At 32.8% G+C, this 20,241-nt stretch overlaps 2 protein-coding genes and 1 long non-coding RNA gene across 6 annotated transcripts; all 3 read right to left on the reverse strand.

Annotated features, from left to right (window-relative positions):
- Nucleotides 1-7,820: 7,820 nt before the first annotated feature.
- LOC132800829 (uncharacterized) lies at nucleotides 7,821-10,574 on the reverse strand. 4 transcript variants are annotated; one of them, XR_009635935.1, is made up of 5 exons: nucleotides 10,385-10,574; nucleotides 10,089-10,288; nucleotides 9,722-9,981; nucleotides 8,599-9,153; nucleotides 7,821-8,334 (listed from the first exon to the last, which is right to left on the reverse strand). It is a non-coding gene; the product is annotated as an uncharacterized LOC132800829 (long non-coding RNA). The 4 variants fall into 4 exon arrangements; XR_009635934.1 differs by having other exon boundaries at nucleotides 8,599-9,165; nucleotides 9,722-9,943; nucleotides 10,385-10,573; XR_009635933.1 differs by having other exon boundaries at nucleotides 8,595-9,165; nucleotides 10,385-10,573.
- Nucleotides 10,575-11,236: 662 nt separating this feature from the next.
- LOC132800454 (disease resistance protein TAO1-like) lies at nucleotides 11,237-12,317 on the reverse strand. The gene is made up of 2 exons (XM_060814128.1): nucleotides 11,416-12,317; nucleotides 11,237-11,281 (listed from the first exon to the last, which is right to left on the reverse strand). Exons 1-2 carry the CDS (start codon nucleotides 12,198-12,200, stop codon nucleotides 11,251-11,253), a joined length of 816 nt encoding a protein of 271 aa, XP_060670111.1. The 5' UTR covers nucleotides 12,201-12,317; the 3' UTR covers nucleotides 11,237-11,250.
- On the reverse strand, nucleotides 12,223-15,632 carry LOC132800659 (disease resistance protein RGA2-like). Its single transcript, XM_060814866.1, has 2 exons — nucleotides 12,376-15,632; nucleotides 12,223-12,277 (listed from the first exon to the last, which is right to left on the reverse strand). The coding sequence occupies exons 1-2, from the start codon at nucleotides 15,630-15,632 to the stop codon at nucleotides 12,223-12,225; spliced, it is 3,312 nt and encodes a 1,103-aa protein (XP_060670849.1).
- Nucleotides 15,633-20,241: the final 4,609 nt, after the last annotated feature.

The following is a 20,241-nucleotide window of genomic DNA, read 5'->3' on the forward strand; positions in this document are numbered from 1 at the left end:
TTTAGTTGGCATAATTATGTTAATGTTTGTTTGATATTTCATATAATTTTAGTTATTCGTATATTATGATTATTTCTTATTTAAAAATTTAACGTTATTATATTATATTCTTTATTTTTATAAATTTCAAAACGAATAGTAATTATATAATTTTTATGTGTGTGTGTGTGTGTGTGTGTGTGTAGAGATAAGATTTTTCCTATTAGAATTCAATTTATAATGGAAACACGACGATTAGCTGACAATGGCTAGCTGTCGTGTATTAAATTTTTATTAATTTATTTATTTTTACATAATTTTGTTTGGTTGGCATAATTATATTATTGTTTATTTGGCATTTCATATCATTTTAATTATTTATATAATTTGATTAATTTTAGTACATTTTGATTACTTTTATTTAGATTCTTAGCTTTTTGTTATAAACTATTTTAAATAATTTAGAGACATGCTGACATTTTTTTCTATGACATAAAGACAATATTAAAATATTAAAATAATATGAAAATAAAATGCAAGAAGAAAGTGTATTACAGCATACTTTGGTCAAGCCACAGAACTTAAAAAGATATAGTAAATAAGTTTATAGTGTTCATCGACTTGAAACAATTTATTTTGATAATAATCAATCCAATTTCAACAAGATATAATAAATAGGTTTATAGTGTTCATTGATTTGAAATTGACCTATTTTGACAATAGTCAATCCAATGTAATTACTAATCTGTTTGGTAATATTCAAGCAAATCTTAATCAATTTCAATAATAATTAACTTGGATTGAATTGGATGGTTGGTTTTAAATTCAATTTTAAACTCAGATTTGTAAATTTTGGATTTTAGAATTTTAGACACTAAAAGTTTTAAAACTTTGGATTTTGACATTTTTTTTTTTTCACTTGTGCAACATAGCTAAAATTATTAAAATCTCTTAAATATTTGAAAAATGAAAATATTTATTTTAAAATAAAATAAATATAACAAAATTGATTAAAATAACGTATCAATTATAATTAATTTTTTAACTAAATAATGCAAACCGATATAAAAATTAAATAAGACAAAAAACACAGCATTTTTAATTATTATATTATTATTAATTTAGTTTGGATCAGTTTTAATTTTTATTTTTTAACCCATCCAAACTAATTAAATTATCAATTTTTAATTTTTTAAAAAATTGAACCGACAAAATCCAAATACTATAAAGTAACCGATCTAATAAATCGGATTGGATTAATATCATTTTGATAAGTTAATTGGTTTTTCTACACACCCCTGTAATTATACGTTATATCTAAGCATGAACATCAACATTTGATAAAGGGCAATCCTATCCACGATCTACAATAGACTAGCTGCATTATAATCTATACACATCAATTCTAAAATATATTTTTACAAGTTATATTAACAATTTATATTTATTTTATTATTAATTACTTCAAATCAAACCTACATAGACTACAATCTATAATTTCTCTTAATACCCTTAATGAAATAAAAGAATAAGATAAATAATTTTTTACCCCCAATTTTTCAAAATCTGTATTTTGGGTTAAGAGTTATAAATAGAAGAATATGAGCATTCTACGCCATGCCCACGCTTCTAATTTCATTCGTTTAGTCATAGCCATTTTCTGATAGTTGAATAATAGAGATTCTGATGTTTGAATATGGATAACATTTTGTAATTTCACTATAGTTGAACTTCTTGTAGAATTTTAAGTGTGTGCATGTAATTGTATGTTAATATTGTCTTCTAAATTTGCTATAAGAACTGTTGGAGCTTCACAAATCAAATGCTGCTTTTGTGATTCATGCATGCTGCATATATGCTATCTATTTTCTACCTTGAAATTATTATGAATTTTCTTATAAAAATCATTAAGGGCTGTAAATCTTTGAACTTAAACATTGTCGGTGTAACAGCCCAGACCACTCGCATCAGGATATTGTCCTCTTTGGCCCAAGGTTCACACTCTCTCTCCCCCCTGGCCTCAAGGTTTTGCTCACAAAACGCGTCCTGAAGGGAGAGGTATCCACAGCCTTATAAAGACCGCTTCGTGCCCCTCTCCAACCGATGTGGGATGTTACAATCCTCCTCCCTTGGGGCCCAGCGTCCTCGCTGGCACACAGATCCGGGTACTGGCTCTGATACCACTGTAATAGCCCAGACCACCCGCATCAGGATATTGTCCTCTTTGGCTTAGGGTTCACACCCTCTCTCCCCCCTGGCCTCAAGGTTTTGCTCACAAAATGCATCCTGAAGGGAGAGGTATCCACAGCTTTATAAAGACCGCTTCGTGCCCCTCTCCAACCGATGTGGGATGTTACAGTCGGTGACAAGTATTTTTAACAATTTGGCAAGAATTTCACCTTACGAGACATTAGAGAAATGTTTAAGAGAAAAGTTGACTCTTCCTTGACAACTAAAATTCAGACAAAACATCAAACCAAAGAAAAAGAACAACGTATATAGATTTATCCTTTTAGGACAGCAGCTTTTGTAAAAATGACATAAACCATTTATACAAGCTATGTGGATGTATATGGGATGAGTGGCGATAGAATTGGTTGTGAAAGTTAGAAAGCAATATTACAAAGACATAAAGTAGCAGAACGTCCTATTGTTTTTCATAATATAAATTCTGTTTCGGTCAAAATAATAATAATAATAATAATAATAATAAAATATATATATATATATATATTATAGGATCAGTTACACAAATACTTTTGTAATTTTAAAAATTTTCATATATACCCTTTATTTTCTAATTATTGTACATAACCTATGCACATTTGAACTAAAGTTTTGATAATTTAATTAAATTTTGAATTCTTTTAAAGTTATTTAAAATGTTATATGGTGTGGTTTTGTATCATAATTTTATATGCTGCAAAATTATAGTTATTTTACCAATGGTTAAAAAACTAAATGGGTAAAATCCATTTAGGTTTCTATCTTTCTACTCAAACACCGTAATTAAATTTTGAATTCTTTTAAAGTTATTTAAAATGTTATATGGTGTGGTTTTGCATCATAATTTTATATGCTGCAAAATTATAGTTATTTTACCAATGGTTAAAAAACTAAATGGTTAAAATCCATTTAGATTTCTATCTTTCTACTCAAACATCGTAATTAAATTTAAAATATTAAAATTTCAATTTATAATTTGTTTCAAATATTAAGCATGGAATAATTTTTATATATAGCTAACTAAAAGTAATTAGTGAATATTTTAAGTTAGTGTAGTATCATTGGGAATCAAAAAGAAAATTTCCATATATTTGAATCTCTCTTTTGAGTGTGCCTGGTCCATAACGGTTGTGGATTTTCGAGAATTTTTCAGTATCTTCTTTTCGAGCGACGACACGGCATCAGTTCTCTTCGATTGACGAAACGGCGTCGGTAATGGAAAAGCCTTTCCCTGATAATTTCAGCCTTTATTTTAGCAAAGGTGGGAGGGCCCCTTTCAACCTTTGTTTCATTTTTGTTGAAAGGATGGTGGTTTCTCAATTGGATTTCAATCTCTGTTTGTGACAAGCCGCAATGGTGGTGGCATGGGTGTCTTTCAACTGAGAAAATCTTCGGTGCAACGGTGGTATCAGATCAGCTTGTACCACTTCAAGTCCATATTTGACACCTGTTAAAAATATCACATCATTTCACCATTTTAATTTATTATTTTATTTTTTTTTCTTGAAAACATAAAAACTTTTGCAGGCAGTTTTTCCTTCTTCAAAAGATTCTTTTTTTTCCTTTCCATGGTGTAAATGAACGGTCCTTTTCTTTGTCTGTAATTTTAGATCCTCAAAGCCATAATTTTTTTTTTCTTTAAATTGACCCATCCACAGGACTTCTTCATTTTTAAATTGTTTTTGATTTATATTGGATGGATAGACAATGCATTCGAGCATTGTAACACATGAGATCTTGCATAAGTGGGTATATTAGAATAATATACCTCTCTATCTCTATTCGTCAGTGCCCATTTGATTTGGATCTAAGATTTCCATGATGATTTTAACACACATACAAAAAACATAAAAAGAAAAAAAAAGAAAGAGCTTTGGAGCTCCCTTTGAAGGCTAGCTTTCTCTCTCTAATGCTTCCGAATGAATATTTTGGAGAGTTCTAATGCTTCTGGAATGTAGGTTTTGGAGAGTTATGTAGCTTGACATGGAGGATGCTTTTATTTATCTTTGTTTTAATTATTACGTTTTCATTTAAACCCTTAATCACAATGGTGATGGCAAAAGAATAAATTATAAACCCATCGATAAGGGGCCTGGCCTCCACGCTTTTCTCCTGTAAAAGGTTTTAAAACTTAAAAAAGAAATTAAAAAAATAATAATAAATATAATAAATTGGAAAGATAAACTGACATTGAATTTTAACAGATGTCATGTACTGACTTGAAGTGGTACCAGCTGACCTGGTACCACCATTGCACTGAAGATTTTATCCTGTTAGTAGCTTAATGGTGGTTCCGTTTCTGTTGATATTCAATGCTAAAGCATTCAAATTGACCATTAAATCCAAATGAAAAACAACACTAAGTAAATAAAAAAAATAAAACAATATTTAAATATTATCATACAACAAATTTAGTTGGGCAACGTCGGATATGGTAAGTCAGTTAATTGGGATGATCGAAATCGAAGGGCTGTCGGGGTGCAATCAAACATGGCCATGACCAACGTCGCCAGTGTAATTAAAATAGTATAATTAAAATCGTATGTTGGGTGTTACTTTGTTGGAGAAATTAAGTCCCGAACGAAAAAAAAAATTGGGTTTAAAAAAAATAAAAATAGTATCAGAGTATAAAGACAAGACATATCCATGTGATCAGTTCATCAATATATATTACAAGGGAATATAAGGGAACTCTCTTTCCTTATTTGAAGGAAAGACATTTTAAATATATTAGGTATATTGAAACAAAATTTTACAAAAAAAAAAAAAAAAAGAATAAATAAATAACACAGAAAGAGAAAAGGCTATCGACAGGCTTTCTTTTTATTTATTTATTTATTTATTTTTACCACTCTACTGTATTTTTTTTAATAAAATTTTATATATATATATATATATATTTTGGAAACAATTTATCTAAATTACAAACTATTTAAAATTTCGTTTTTTCTATAGTTTGAACCTGTATTCTCGTGGATACAAATAAATATGGTTGATTTGAACATGTACTCTCGTGGATACAAATAAATATGTTTAACCACCAGAACTAATCCTCTTTATCATTTTATATATCTTCTTAATATGTTGAACAAATATTGATTAGAAAAAGTAAAAAACCACAAAATATGATATCAAATAGAATAAATTTATTTATATATATATATAGCTGATTAAAAGTGATTATCAGGTGGTTAAATACGAACCTTCAGTGGAGAAGCGGCAAATAGTTGTCGGAGATAGAGAGTAAAAAGGAACAACGTGACTGGTTTGATAAAGATGGCCAAGGGTTGCAGCGCGGCTGCGGGCTTCAGCGTTGATGCTAAGAAAGCTGAGAGATAGCAACCAACCAAATAGGAGATAGCTTATGAAGGAGAAGGCCATGATAATTAATTTTTCATAATTTTATTATAATCTCTCTCCTAACTTAATTAACCCTATATATATATATATACATAGAAATTCTATGCTGAAGATGGTCCGCATAAGGACCGTAGTATTAGTGACGATTTTTTATAGTATTAACGACAGTTTCTTAGAAAATCGTCACCAATACTATGAAAAACCGTCATCAATACTATGGTCCTCATAAGAACCGTCCGCACCATAAACGGACTCTATATATATATATATATAAAATACAGAGAGATCCTGTTCTGATGACTAAGTGACGTCATCACCTTATACCTTATGTGGATGGTTAATCGATAAAAATAAAATACAAAATAAAAAAGGATTTTTTAAATATTTGGATAAATTTAAAAGGATCTGAATCTCCTTTTTGAGTCCCCAACACTATACCATCTCTCTGAAAGCTGCTGAAGCCAATCTTCCAGTGATGGAAGTAACAATATTGAAGAGAACTCCTTCTCCATTAGTTTCGGGCGGTGGTTGAATATTGTCAAAAGGTTTTACAGGGGAAGTTTAGCTCTGTTTTTGCTATGGAGAAGATGAAGATGAGACTGAAAGCTGTAGTAGTAGTAACGTTAAGCCAAATCAAATAAAAAAAAAAATGGATGTGCAAGTGAGAATTTTATTAGCCAATCATTTTAATTGGGAGTCCGAAAATATATAATAGAAAGTTGGCATTAAAAATTGACCTGAAATGATAAACTACTTCCCTGAGTATCAAGCTGTTGATGCACTGACTATTTAATCAACAGCCACGTATTAACCAGGCAAGGCAATCCTTCAAGAGCCCATCTTATTGGCAGGATAAAGAAGAAAAAAAAATTGAAATTTGGATAATAGCTCTAATTCTATGTTTTCTACAGGAAAAAAAAAAAAAAAAACTGTCCCCACTTTAATAGGATAAAATTATCTCACATCTATTTCTTGATAATATTATCCCACATCTATCCTTTTGAACCCCCCTCTATCAGAAGATTACCTTCTATTTTTCTTATTTTTTCCTTTTCAACCCCTCAACCAACAGGTTTTATTTATTTATTTTTTTTAATTTTTTATTATTACTATTTTACTTATCTCACATTGTCATTTTTATTTTCTATCTTTTAGTTTTTATTTTCTCTGTTATTTCTAATTTTGTTTTGTTTTTATCTTTTATCTTGTACTTCCACTGTTTTTTTTCTTTGCTTTTTATCTTCGGCTTTCATTTTTTTTAATCTCTTTTTAATCTTATTTCTTCTTCCATGAGGTTTTCTTTTTTTTTTTTTCCTTTTTTCTTTTTGTGTATATATATATATATATATGTACGTATGTATTTTTGTTTACTTTGTTTCTTTCTCTCATGTTTCAGTTTATTTTATTTTTTTTAGCAATATAACAATTATATTTAAGATTTTTTTTTTGGATTTTCAAAATAATATATACAATTTGGATAATTAATGTTAATAATATAATAAGTTAGATAGATAATTTTTTTAAAAAATTATTAGACAAAGAATTAGTCTTATTTAAATCACTTGGATTAATTTAAACATTCATAAGGTATTGCAAATTTATATTCATTTTTATTAACTACTATAAAAGAAATAGTCTAATCTGGACACCAAATATAAAACTGGATTAATTTTTATTCAATGTAATCCCAATCTCAATTCTAATCCCACCACATCCCACACCAAATATAAAACTGGATTAATTTTTATTCAATGTAATCCCAATCTCAATTCTAATCCCACCATATCCCACTTCATATCCTACTTCCCAAATGGTGCCCAACAGCAGGAGGACGGGAGCCTCATTTGAAGTTGATGGGCTACTTCGCACTGTATTCTCTGATGGAACTAAAAATAAGTTGATGACTAATTAGTTTATTCTAGAAAACTAAGCAATATTTAACTTTTTGAGGTCTAGTATAGTATAGTTAGGCGATTTAGTGGCAGGAAAACTCATTTAGCTCGTATGATAATGATTAATCTATTTATTTTAGTTAGTTCACAGCTAAGCTATACTCTTTTCAAAAGAATAAATATATAAATAAATAAATTTACAGAGATTCCATGAGTTGCAGTACTTGGCATATATAATGGTAAGAGTAATGTTATAGGCATTAAATTTGTTAGCCAACCAACCACCGTTGTAAATTCTGGAGAAAATATATTAATAGTTAAAAAATCAATAACAAAATATACATAACAAAAAAAAGAAAAAAATAAAAGTAATATGGAAATATAAGATGCATAAAAAAAGGGTGGAAATTGGATCTGGAAAATCGAACAGCATATGATATTTTAATAGTTTCTATGAAAGGAAACAATAACAATTATACAAGATCAATTTCCTAGTATTTAACATTGTGCTCTAACTTACTCCTTGAATTTCCTCACTCTGATGTACCTGCGTATCCGTGTCGTGGCAACTTTCACTTTCCTCATCTCGACAGCCAAGCAAGATAGTGGTGGTCGGGCACTTCTTGGAATGCTGTTAACCAGAGTATCTTCTTAAGCCTTCTTCATTTGAATCTTTCAATGGCACCATGCCGGTGTTGAAAACTTTAACTATTGCCTTCCAAGATAATGCTAGAAACAATTTCACCTAGGTTCTGGTTCAAAATGCGTAGCACACCATCTATTCCACCAACAACCATAGTGATTTATCATTCTGGAGTAGGTGTACAGAATATTAGACGTTCAGACTGACTCATGTCTCTGAAAACTTCTCATTGTCCTGCAAATAAGGTAACGGAACATGGCTGCTCAATTTCCAGTTGCATATTTAGTAAAGACAAAGTAGTGCCTGATCGGAATGAAAACCTAAGAGTTTGGTTTACTCTGGATATATTCACAAAATAGCATATGAAAATCAACGGGATATGATATATTTAATAGTTTCTATGAAAGGAAACAATAGCAATGATACAAGATCAATTTCCTTGTATTGAACATTGAGCTCTAAATTACTTGTTGAATTTCCACACTCAGTTTTACCTACATTCTGTGTGGTGGCAACTTTCTTCATCCTGACAGCCAAGCAAGATACTGGTACACTTCTTGGAATGCTGTTAATGCAAGTATCTTCTTAATCCTTCTTCCTTTAAATCTTTCAAGGGCACCATGTGGGTGTTGAAAATTTGATCTGTTGCCTTCCAAGACAATGCTAGAGACAATTTTCACCTGCGTTCTGGTTCAAAATGCATAACGCACCACATCTATTCCACCAACCAAACAAGCATAGTTGATTTATCATTCTGAAGTAGTTGTACAGAATATATGACATTGAGACTGACCCTTGTCTCCCATGATCTTCTCCTTGTCCTCGAAATAACATAACAGAACATGGTCGCTCAATTGCAAGTTTCATACTTAGTAAGACCTAACTGGGGCCTGACCAGAATGCAAACCTAATAGTTAATTTACTCTGGAACTTACCGTCAAAATAGCAGAGAGCTCATAATTGCATGCCTAAGGTCCCAACAAGAAGTATGTCCAGAGGTTGACCCAGCAAATATTTAGTGCGAACTTATGTTGAAAGGCAAAGTCCTAATGCCTGCAGGGAAAGCTGAAAACAAATGGATCTCTCATGAATACAACATACTCCTATTCTTAAAATATATATATTTCACAAAAGCAGATAAACAATTTAATCAATATATCTTATGCTGCACACAGGATTCTCTGTAAATAACTTAGCAAATATAAGACCATCAATTTAATAAGAACATTTAGCAACGAATCACATATATAAACCCTTTGAAAAGGTGGCTTCCCTCAGGGGAAACTACTGTTTGTTCCATTTCACATCCATATACATATATGAGCGCCAACCAACAATCTACAAGAATGTAAATGAAAACATATACCCTTTAAATGATACATAAGAAATTTTCAACCTTAATAACACCAATTATTAACTAATCACGACAAACATTAGAGAAAAAAATAAACTTGCATTTCATCTTCAGCCGTAATAAATCCAAATTAAGAAAAAGGTGATGGAAGAAATAGAATGTTAAAATGATCATGCCATGTATTTCAAAAGAAGAGAGAGACCATACTGCGGAAAGTTACACATACATATAAAACTACAAACAAGAAATTTGCTTGTTCAAGTTTACCTTTGCTCTCATGAATAAGTCTGACAATTGGGGTTGTCTCAGGATTGGAATATGATGGTGCAACGGTATTTTGAAACAATCACCTCAAAATGAGAATCAGGGCAAATTGAGTGAAAGATGGAAGGAAGCCAGACAAGGATGAAAGAAAAAAATCAGGAGGAAAACACCTTCTCACCTACACAGGTAAGAAGTAAGCCCATCTTCATTCGGCAATGATCCACCCTAAAAGAAATCAAGTTTACATAAAAGTGATATCTTCCCTGCATAGAACAGAGTATATGCACCCGCAGATTTATTAGTCTATCCTTTTTTTTTTTGGTGTGCAGGGAGGGGAGGAAGAAGGTAAAACTCAATAAGAGGACATTACCCAGCGAAGTCTCTCCCTTGATCAATAATCAGTATCAATAACACCCTCTTGCAAAGCCAATCTACGAAGTCCATCCAAATATTAGTTCAACGATTCCTCCGAATCACTAGACTTATTGGAAACAAACACCCGCGAGACCCGTCTGCTACTGCTTGTAGTAGAACAGTTGCAGCAACTTAGAATTATTCATAATCGCATTCCTTCACGAAAATAAGAACAAACCCATCTTTATCATTCACTCCATTTGAAAAAAAAAAAAAAAAAGTATAAGCAGAAGGAGAGAGAATAAAGAATACCAGGATTTGCAGATGACAAAGCATCGGACAGGTCAAAGAGGTCGAGCAAGGAAAAGATGACGCAGAGGATATCGTGATCCAGGGAGTGAACCGTGGTCTGAGATTCTGAGTTTGGTCCATCGCCGCCGAGGAGAGGAACCAAATGGGAACAGGGGAAATGGGCAAACTTGGCTTTCTGCTTTGAGCTGAGAAAATCAATAAGGGTTATTTATTTTTACTATTATTATTATTATTGTTATTTTCGATAAAGTGGACAAAAGAATCTTTTTTTTTTTTTTAATTGGAATATTAAACTTATGAAATTTAAATTTCCTTTACTTCTCATTCGGATAAACTATATTCAGTTACTCAAATATATCGCGTTTTACTGTTTTTTACATTTCTTAACTCATTTAATATTAAATAATTTTCGATATAGAGTTTTAATGATTCGATTTTTTTTTCTTCTCAGAAATAATCTACTTAAATTTTTTTATTTTTTTTTACCATTTTATTAAATTTTATCATATATATATATATATATAATACTCAATAAAAACAAATGGTTAAACGTAAATTTGAATATAAGAAAATAAATTAATAGACAATTTCTATAGATTAATGGAAAATGCAAATGGTTATGGTTTAGACTAACGAATCATATTCTGATAATATTTGGCATATAAAATATATAAAAAAATACATTTGGTATATAAAGTTAATTAATGAGATATTGACAAACACATAAAATAAATAAGAACATAATATACAAGGAGAGGGGGAAAAAAAAAAAAAAAAAAAAGACATAATATCTTTATAGTTAACGAAATAATTTGAAGGGAAAGAAGTGCTTACCACTCCTCAGAATTTGGATAGTTAATTAGCTACTAGATGCAACCGGTTAAGATTTGCAAATGCCTACAAAAATAATTAAAAAAAGACGAAGTGAGCTTCATCTCCAAGAACTTAACCGCAAAATTAAAGGACAAAGAAAAGAAACAAAGAAAGAAAGATATATAAATTAATGAACTTATATAATACAAGTTGGATACCAGTGTGCATGAATGCGTTTCCCATCTAGATAAGCTGTGGGGATACGAGCAAGCTTAGAGCAGAGGCCGTATCGATTTTTCTTGATTGTTTGTGATAGGAGAGGGCATTCGCGGATGGATAGATAGTATAAGGAGGTGAGAAGATGCAGGTCTTGTGGGAGTGTTGCCAACTTATCACATCTTGAAAGAGTAAACCATTCAAGTGTTGAGAGTTGGGCTATCTCTTCTGGCAATGATTCTAAACTGGAACATCCATCAATGGATAGTTTCTTTAAAGAGGTGAGACCATGCAGCCATTGTGGGAGTGATGTTCCAGAAAGATAAAGATATTCAAGAGATGAGAGATTGCCTATCCCTTCTGGCAATGATTTCAAACTCGGACATCCTCCAACATCTAGCTCGCTTAAAGAGGTGAGACCGTGCATCCCTTGTGGCAGTGATGCCAACTTATGACAGTTTTTAATAACAAGTTTTGTAAGCGATGAGAGATTGGCTATCCCTTCTGATAATGATTCTATATTGGAGCATTGTTCAATATCTAGTTCATATAAAGAGGTGAGACCATGCAGCCCTCGTGGCAATGTTTTCAACTCATCACATCTTCTCAGAGTTAGATGTCCGAGTGATGAGAGATTGCCTATCCCTTCCGGTAATGATGCCAATTTATGACATCCATCAAGAGTAAGATGTGTAAGTGATGAGAGATTGCTTATTCCTTCTGACAATGATTTTAAATTGGAACATTCTTTAATGTAGAGACGGTTTAAAGAGGTGAGGCCATGCATCCCTTGTGGCAATGATACCAACTTATGACATGCCACGATAGAAAGATCTCCCAGAGATGAGAGATTGCTTATCCCCTCTGGTAATGATTTTAAATTGGGACATGCAGAAATGTGTAGTTTGATTAAAGAGATGAGACGATGCATCTTTTCTGGCATTGATTCCAACTTATCACACCTTACAATATGAAGACTTGTAAGAGATGAGAGATTGGCCATCTCTTGAGGAAGTGTCACCAAATTGGGGCATCTGAAGATTTCTAGACTACCAAGTGTTGAGAGGTTGCCTATTCCCTTTTGCAAAGATGTCAAATGGGGGTAGTATCCAACACTGAGATTCTGCAACGAGGATGAGAGGTTGACTATCTCGGGCAAAATTTCATTGGCGTCTGTATGTAGAAGATGCAACTCTTGCAATCTGGAGAGAGGGGTTGGGGCGGAGGAATTGAAAATTGAATCCGAAGAAGTAGATGCTAGTGGTGGGGTAAACGAAGATGATACAACTGCTTTCATCAAAATTGCAGTTTGTTGTAATGGTATAGAGCTAGTTTTGTAAAGATATAAATATTGGACATTTGGAAACAGCGGCATGGAAGTTAAATTAGGGCAGTCAAATATCTGAAGAGATGAAACACAAGGGAAAAAAGGTTGGTTTTGATGTATGATGGATGCTGTTGGTGTTAAACCAATAGGCCCACTCCTCTTCCACCATCCCTTCAGATTTGGACAACGCCATATTTGAAGAATCTCTAGGCGAGGGAAGACTGGCTCTCTTGGAGCCCACGAATATTCTCTTTCTAAATTAACATACTCTAGAGCAGCCAATGCAAAAAGTTTAAGTTCCTTGAGATGACTCATGGACTGATTCAAGGATGGGAGGTATTGGAGATTTTCACAAGATGATAAATGTAAATACACAAGATTATTGAGTGAAGAAAGCCAACTTGCAAAGTTTACTCCCATATAACCCATCACTCGGAATGCTTTTAGGTTTGGATGTGGCTGAAGGCCTCCCAGCAAGATTTCATCATGCTGTGCGATATCACCACCTTCTGCATCATCATGCTGTGCATTATCACTAGCATCATAATCACCATCTTGTACATCATCATTCCACAGTAAATGAAGGGACTGAAGATGTTGCTTCTCCTTTAAATTTGCAGCCTCTGATTTTGCTGCATCTCCCTGCAGATTATGGCTCAACTTCTCAATGGTTAATTGTCCACTCAAGTTGTTTAGGCGTCTCAATTCAGCAAACCCTGCAGCATCTTTCGACTTTGAATTGTTGTCTGCTATGACAAAACGATCTAATGTGATAAGAGAAGTTAATTCACCAAGTCCACTAGGCATATGAGTCAACTTCTTACATCCATCTATCAAAAGATGCCTTAAGTTGATCATATATTTCAAATCTCCAGGCAAGCTCAATAGGTATGAACAATTAGTGAGAATCAATGTTTGCAAATTATGCAGTCCGGTTATAGAATTTGGTAGCTTCTTCATCCTATTAGATGAAAGATCAATGTATCTCAAGTGTTTTACTTGGTCAAAACTGTTTGGTAATACCCCCATATACATATCCTCCAAACCCAATGCCCGCATACGCTTTAAGTTGGATAAAATTGCTTCACAGCTCTTTTCACTAAAATTTTCTGCCATTGGTAGTTCTTGTCTTATTAGAAGAAAGGTACGTACCAGCTTCTTTTCTTCGAAAAAGGACACTGGGATTTTTGATGACTTCCACTTGGATATAATATTAAAAGATATATGACGAATCTTCTCATGAAAATTTTCATTCTCTGGATACTTGTCTATTATGATGCTATGTTCCCCTGCCACTGAAATTGCAAGATCATGCAAAAGCTCATGCATTTTACAATACTTTATGGTACCCCAGTCATCTTTCTCAACCTCTTGAAAAAAAGATCTCCCAAGTAAATCTACAAAATAACCATAACCAGTATCTTCTAGACATTTGTTTTGGTTAGGGGACTTAACAAAACCTTGTGCCATCCAGAGTTTTATCAGCTTTTGCACATCAATGACATGATTTTTTGGAAACAATCTACAATAAGCAAAACAATGCTTCAAATGAGAGGCAAGACAATCATAACTTAATCGGAGTGTGGGTAAAAGATCATTTTCGTGTTGAGATAACTTTGCAAGTTTATCATTCTTGAAGGACTCCCAGTCTCTCTCTAGATTATTGCCATACAATATACTTCCGATCGTCCTTATGGCAATAGGAACTCCTTTGCACATTTCCACAATCTCCTTTCCTATTCTTACAATGTTTGAGTTATGAGGTTCTTGTCCTCTCTCGAATGCCACTTTCCTAAACAAAGACCAAGACTTGTTTGGGTCTAGACCTTGTAACTCATGCGGCTTAATGGTCTGCATCATTTGGGCAATGTCCATGTTGCGGGTGGTTATTAATACTGCACTACCACGTGAACCATCCATTAGCAAGGTTCTTAGTTTAAGCCATTTTTCCCTATCTTCATTCCACACATCATCTAATACAAGAAGATATCTTTTTCCATTTATTGCTTGGCGAAGAGAGTTTTGCAACTGATCTAAGTCAAGGCCTTGTCTTACAGAAACCAGCAGCTGATCTACGTCAGGGCCTTGTTCTACAGAACCATGCAACTGATCCAGGTCAAGGCCTTGTTCAACAGAAGCTCTTTTCTTTGTCGATTTAATCATTTTCTCAAGAATTATTTTCAGTTCAAACGAACCAAATAAGCAAACCCACATTCTGAGGTGAAAATATTTCTCAACATTCTTATCATTGTAAACAAACTGAGCAAGTGTGGTTTTTCCTAGTCCACCAATACCAACTATGGGAAGGAATGAAGGATTATCCTTATCTCGAGAATCAGAACACAACAAAAGATCAATAATTTTCTTTTTATCGTCATCCCTCCCAATTACTTCTTCATCACGTACAAAAGAGTGAGTCTCTCTGTTATTGGCATGCTCAGTATGTGGCTCTAGGTGGACTTGTTGTATCAATGTACCAAAGATGCTATCATCCTTAATAACTTTAAGTGTCTTCCTAACCTTTCTTAACTTAAGACCCATCTTTACTTGAAAAGCAATCGGGTTTGAGTTTGAGAAGAAAGTGCGTACCTTTGTGGTGGTTTCATTCCCAGACATCACTTGACGCCTTAAAGCTTCAGTCTGAAACTCGTCCAACAAGTTGTCAACATCATAAACTGCATCTTCAAGCCTCTGAAGCCAGTGTTTGATTTGATGGCTATCGACCTGCTTTGCCTCTGCGTCATGGATTACTGCTTCCAGTAAGCTCATTGTTTTCTCAAGCTTCTCAAACTTCTTTTTATGACCCCAAAAGTTTCCGAGCTCTTTAAATGTTGGAGTACCAAGCAGTCTGATGATGGAGGCCACAACACTGATTATAGCTCCTTCTGCCATTACTTGGACGGTGAGAGATGCGGAGAAAGGGCGTGGCTTAATTACTTTGAAGGTTCAAATGTGAAGTTTAGCAAATGGTTTGACTGTGGAAAAAACCTTGAGGGCGTTACTACCAGTATATGAAAGAATAAAGGCAGAGCCAAACGCATAAAATAGATAAATAATAGTAATAATTAAGCTTACTACCTTCCAAATTTCCAAATAATTTAAACAGAGACTATAAACTAGTTTATCTACTAGCCAATTAATCAGCAGTCACGTATAAAGAATGATGCATAAGTTTTCTCGGAGGCCTAATATTTTATTTACGAGTTGCAAGTGCAGGCCATATCTGTCTGACCTTGTAATTGATTAGATTGTGCGATCTGCACAAATATTAGGTATGCTAGTTGATCTACTAGCCAATAACCAGCAGCCACCTATAAAGAATGGTGCATAAGTTTTTCTCTCCGATGCCGAGGCCTAATATTTTATTTACCAATTGCAAGTGCAGGCCATAGCTGTCTGGCTCTGCAAATGATTCAATTGGTGAACATCTATATCAGCATAAACGTTTAATATGCTAGCTGACATGGAAAACTCAAGGGAGGACGTGGAAAGATATTAAAATGAAACAATTAGCTAAAGTTTTTGAATCTTTTATTTCGATTGGGTTATAGAAAAATAAGTTTTTGGTGGAATATCAACATCGCAAGTTTTTTTTTTTTTTTTTTTTAATTTTTACTCATGATCTGACTTTGCAGCATATCAAATGCGTTTTGAAACTATTTCACCAACTTGGTGTTCACATAAGAGATGATGAATCAATTGTTCCAAGCATGAAAATCTACATTTTGTTAAATCAAAACATTCCAATCCTACATCAGGCTGAAAGCTTAACATCATCTTGTATAAATTTTAGAAAATTCTTTTTACTAGGACCATTGAACCTTGCCTATCGTCTTTCAAATTAAAAAACTAAATGGTTGGTGGCACCAAATGAAGAAATTTTGCCATCAAATAGGAAAACAGAATAGGTAAAGAATCTTATAAAGAAAATAAGAAACCAAAATGTTTTAAGGTCACCTCTGAAAACTTTTTTCTTTTATTTTTTTATTTTTTTATTTTTTTATTTTTTTATTTTTTTTGGGTTCAATCCTGGTCAAACTTGGCAACTTGCTGATCTTATTTTTTATTCCTCATAAATATTATAACCCTTAGAAATCGAAATAAACCAATAGCCAAGTAAGAATGCACAAGATATATATATATATATATATATATAAATTAAAATTAAAATCAAATCAAATAAGATGTACTTTTAATATGGAAATAGAAGATACACCAAATAAATAGGGGATCGAAAATGGTTTTTGAAAATCAAAGAGCACAAGATAAAAAGAAATCGCATAGCACAAGATAAACAGAAATAGTATAGCACAAGATAAAAAGAAATAGCATATATGAGTTAAAGTGTTAAACGGAAACAAACTAACAATTATGATTATACATATCTTCTTATGGTGTTTATCAGTTTGACCCGAATTACTTGTTGAATTTCAGCTCTCTCTGATCTACCTACTTTTGTGTATGGTGGCAACTTTCTTCATCCCAACAGCGAAGCAAGGGATTTGCAGTCGAGCACTTCTGGAAATGCTATCAATTATGGTATCTTCTGAAAGCCTTCTCCCTTTGAATCTTTCAATGACACCATTTGGGCTTTGAGAACTTGAACTTATGCCTTCCAAAACAATGCTTGAAACAACTTCACCCGTGTTCTGTTCTAAATCTCCTTGCGCAGCATCTATTCCATCAATGACTAAGCTTGATTTGTCGGTCTGAAGTGCCAACCAAACCAACAATCTAGCAAAATATGAATGAAAACATTATATCATTAGAATGCACACACTTAGAAATATAATTACCACCTACTACCTAATCACGAAAACATAAAAAAAAATAATAAAAAAATAAAAACGAAAATTGGCATCTTCATCAATGATAAAGGCAAGCAAGCAGAAAGGTAAAATATAGAAAAGGAGGAATGTAAACATGAACCATGCTATTTATTTAAGTCACAATGTCTGTTATGTGGGCAAGAGGTGGTATTTTACCCGAGTTACACATACATGTAAAAGTAAAGTAAAACTACAAACAAGAAATAGGCATTTTTAATTTACCTTGCTCGCATCAAAATCAACGTTAACTAGAGCATTGAGGGGGCTGTCTCTGGATTGGAATATTAACCGTCCACACGTTTATGGATTCCTAATGACCCAAGACGCATCACCTAGTATCATTAATTTCCATGCAAACGATAATAATATCATGGTACAATGATACACTGTGAGAGGAACATTTCAAAATGAGAAAGAAACTAAAAAATTCAAGAAAGACATAAGGAAGCTAGACAGAGACGAAACAAAAAGACAACATTTGTGCTACAAACACATGAGGTATAGATATTAAGGTTCTATAAAGACTAGGAATAAACATAACGACAAAAAGATTTTTTTTTTTCCCCCTCAAATGATGTTTCCTTTCTAAATATCCAGGGAACCATAAGCTAATAGAACTTTTAAGAAAATTGATGCTTTACTTGTAGTATCAGCTACATCACTAAGAAGAAAGTTCATCTACTTTTGGCACCGAGCCCCACCCAAACAGAAATCGAAGTTTAGATTAAAAAAAAAAAAAATGCATGATTTCTTCACCCCATGAACATGATTACATACACACCCACAAATTTATTCTATAGAATAATACTGTTAGAGTTTGTGATCCGAATTCTTGTTGACCTGACCCGAAAAGTTCGCGGTGCGACCCATTTGGTGAAACTAAATTTTGGAGAAAAATTTGGGGCTCTGTGGTGGAAGTAGAGGTCTCGGGCCGATAGGCCCGAGATCGTAGCCCATCACTGAGCCCGACGGGGGTGCGGGGGCAGCGCCCCCGCGGTATGGACCTGTTCAATTTTAGGGTTTCTTCTGTACTATATATATATCTGTATTTTTTGTTCGGCCGTCAATTGGGGGGTTTTTTAGGGTATCTCGAAATTTGGCTCACCTTGTACAAATCTTTCGATATTGGATTTGCTTCTCCCTGCCCGTGGTTTTTCCCGTCAAGGGTTTCCACGTTAATTGTGTGTTTGTTCTTCGATTTCTTTGTTTCTGTTGCCATTTGTTTTTCTCCCAATTCCGTAACAAATACAAAGCATAAAACTTTTATATATGATAGCTTGAAAAAATCTTTAAAGACACAACAAGCTTTAGCAATGTTAAAAAGAAAAAAAAAAAAATTTCACAGAATATTACCCAGAAGAGTGACCTTTCCATTCATTAACATCAATTTCCAAGGCAATTACCTCCTCCAAATTACTAGACTTATTGGAATAACCCACGACATCCATCTTCTGCTCCTTGAAGTTAACACGTGCTTGATCAAGCTGGAGGATTTCAACCTTTTTTGGTTGCTTATTACTAATTTTTTTTTTTTTTTCCTTGGTAGAGAATCATTGAAACTAGTAGACAAGTATGGTCCATGTTTATCTATTAATTTCTTTGAGTAAAAAATGTTTATCTATTAATTTCAACGATTTTCTATTGTTATTCACTAGTGGAGAGCATGGACCATACTTGCAACTAAATTCAATGATAGTTGCCAAGTAATTTCAATAATTCTCTACGAAGACAAAAACATTAATAATAAGCCACTAATAGATGTTGTAATCCTCCAGCTTGATCAAGCACGTTTTTACTTCAAGAAGCAGAAGAGGGGGGTTATGGATTATTTTATCCGTACACTACAAGAAAAAAAGAATTCAAGAATTTTGCCCTCAGTTTTGGCAATAATATAAAATTCTCAATATAGTTGAGATCTTATTGAAAAGACACGCTGAAATTTTACCAATTTTTGAAAATTTTGTTGACATAAAGACAATAGTAAAAAAAGCTTAGACTCACATTGTACAAAAGAAAAAAAATTAATAATAATAAAACGTGGATTTAAATAAATATGAAAATTAAATGCAAAAAGATGATATATATATTTTTTTAATGCAACTTACAAAAAATATTACAACTTGTTTTCGTGAAAACACAAAACTCAAAAAAAAATAAACTAATAAAACATTCAGGGAGCACTTTTGAAAACTAATAAAACAACCAAACTCAACTAGAGAGATTAAACTCAGTCATGTGATCAGAAAATAAAATAAAATAAAATAGCACCAAGAAAGAAAAGGCTATGGACATTCATTAACTTCCTTTTAATTACATTTTTTCCACCCACAAACAGACTATATATCTTCTTTATAATTTTTTTTGCAGAAAATTTTGACAGATAGATTAAAAAGAAAAAAGAAAAAAACACACACACAAAAATATCAAACTCAAAGAAAGAAATTTATATGTATAGATAATTAAAAGTAATAGGTGAATATTTAAGTCTAGCATTATTGGGAAACAATCTTTGTTTTTTCAACCTCTGTTTCATCATGGTTGAAACAGTGGTGGTTTCTCAAGTGGATTTCAATCTCTGTTAGTGACAAGCCGAAATGGTGGTGGCATCAGTCACTTTCAACCTCTGTTAGTGGCTTAATGGTTTCGTTTTGGTAGAGTATAGTTGGAGTCCA

This window comes from Ziziphus jujuba, chromosome 2 (genome assembly GCF_031755915.1).
Source record: "Ziziphus jujuba cultivar Dongzao chromosome 2, ASM3175591v1".
Lineage (NCBI taxonomy): Eukaryota > Viridiplantae > Streptophyta > Magnoliopsida > Rosales > Rhamnaceae > Ziziphus > Ziziphus jujuba.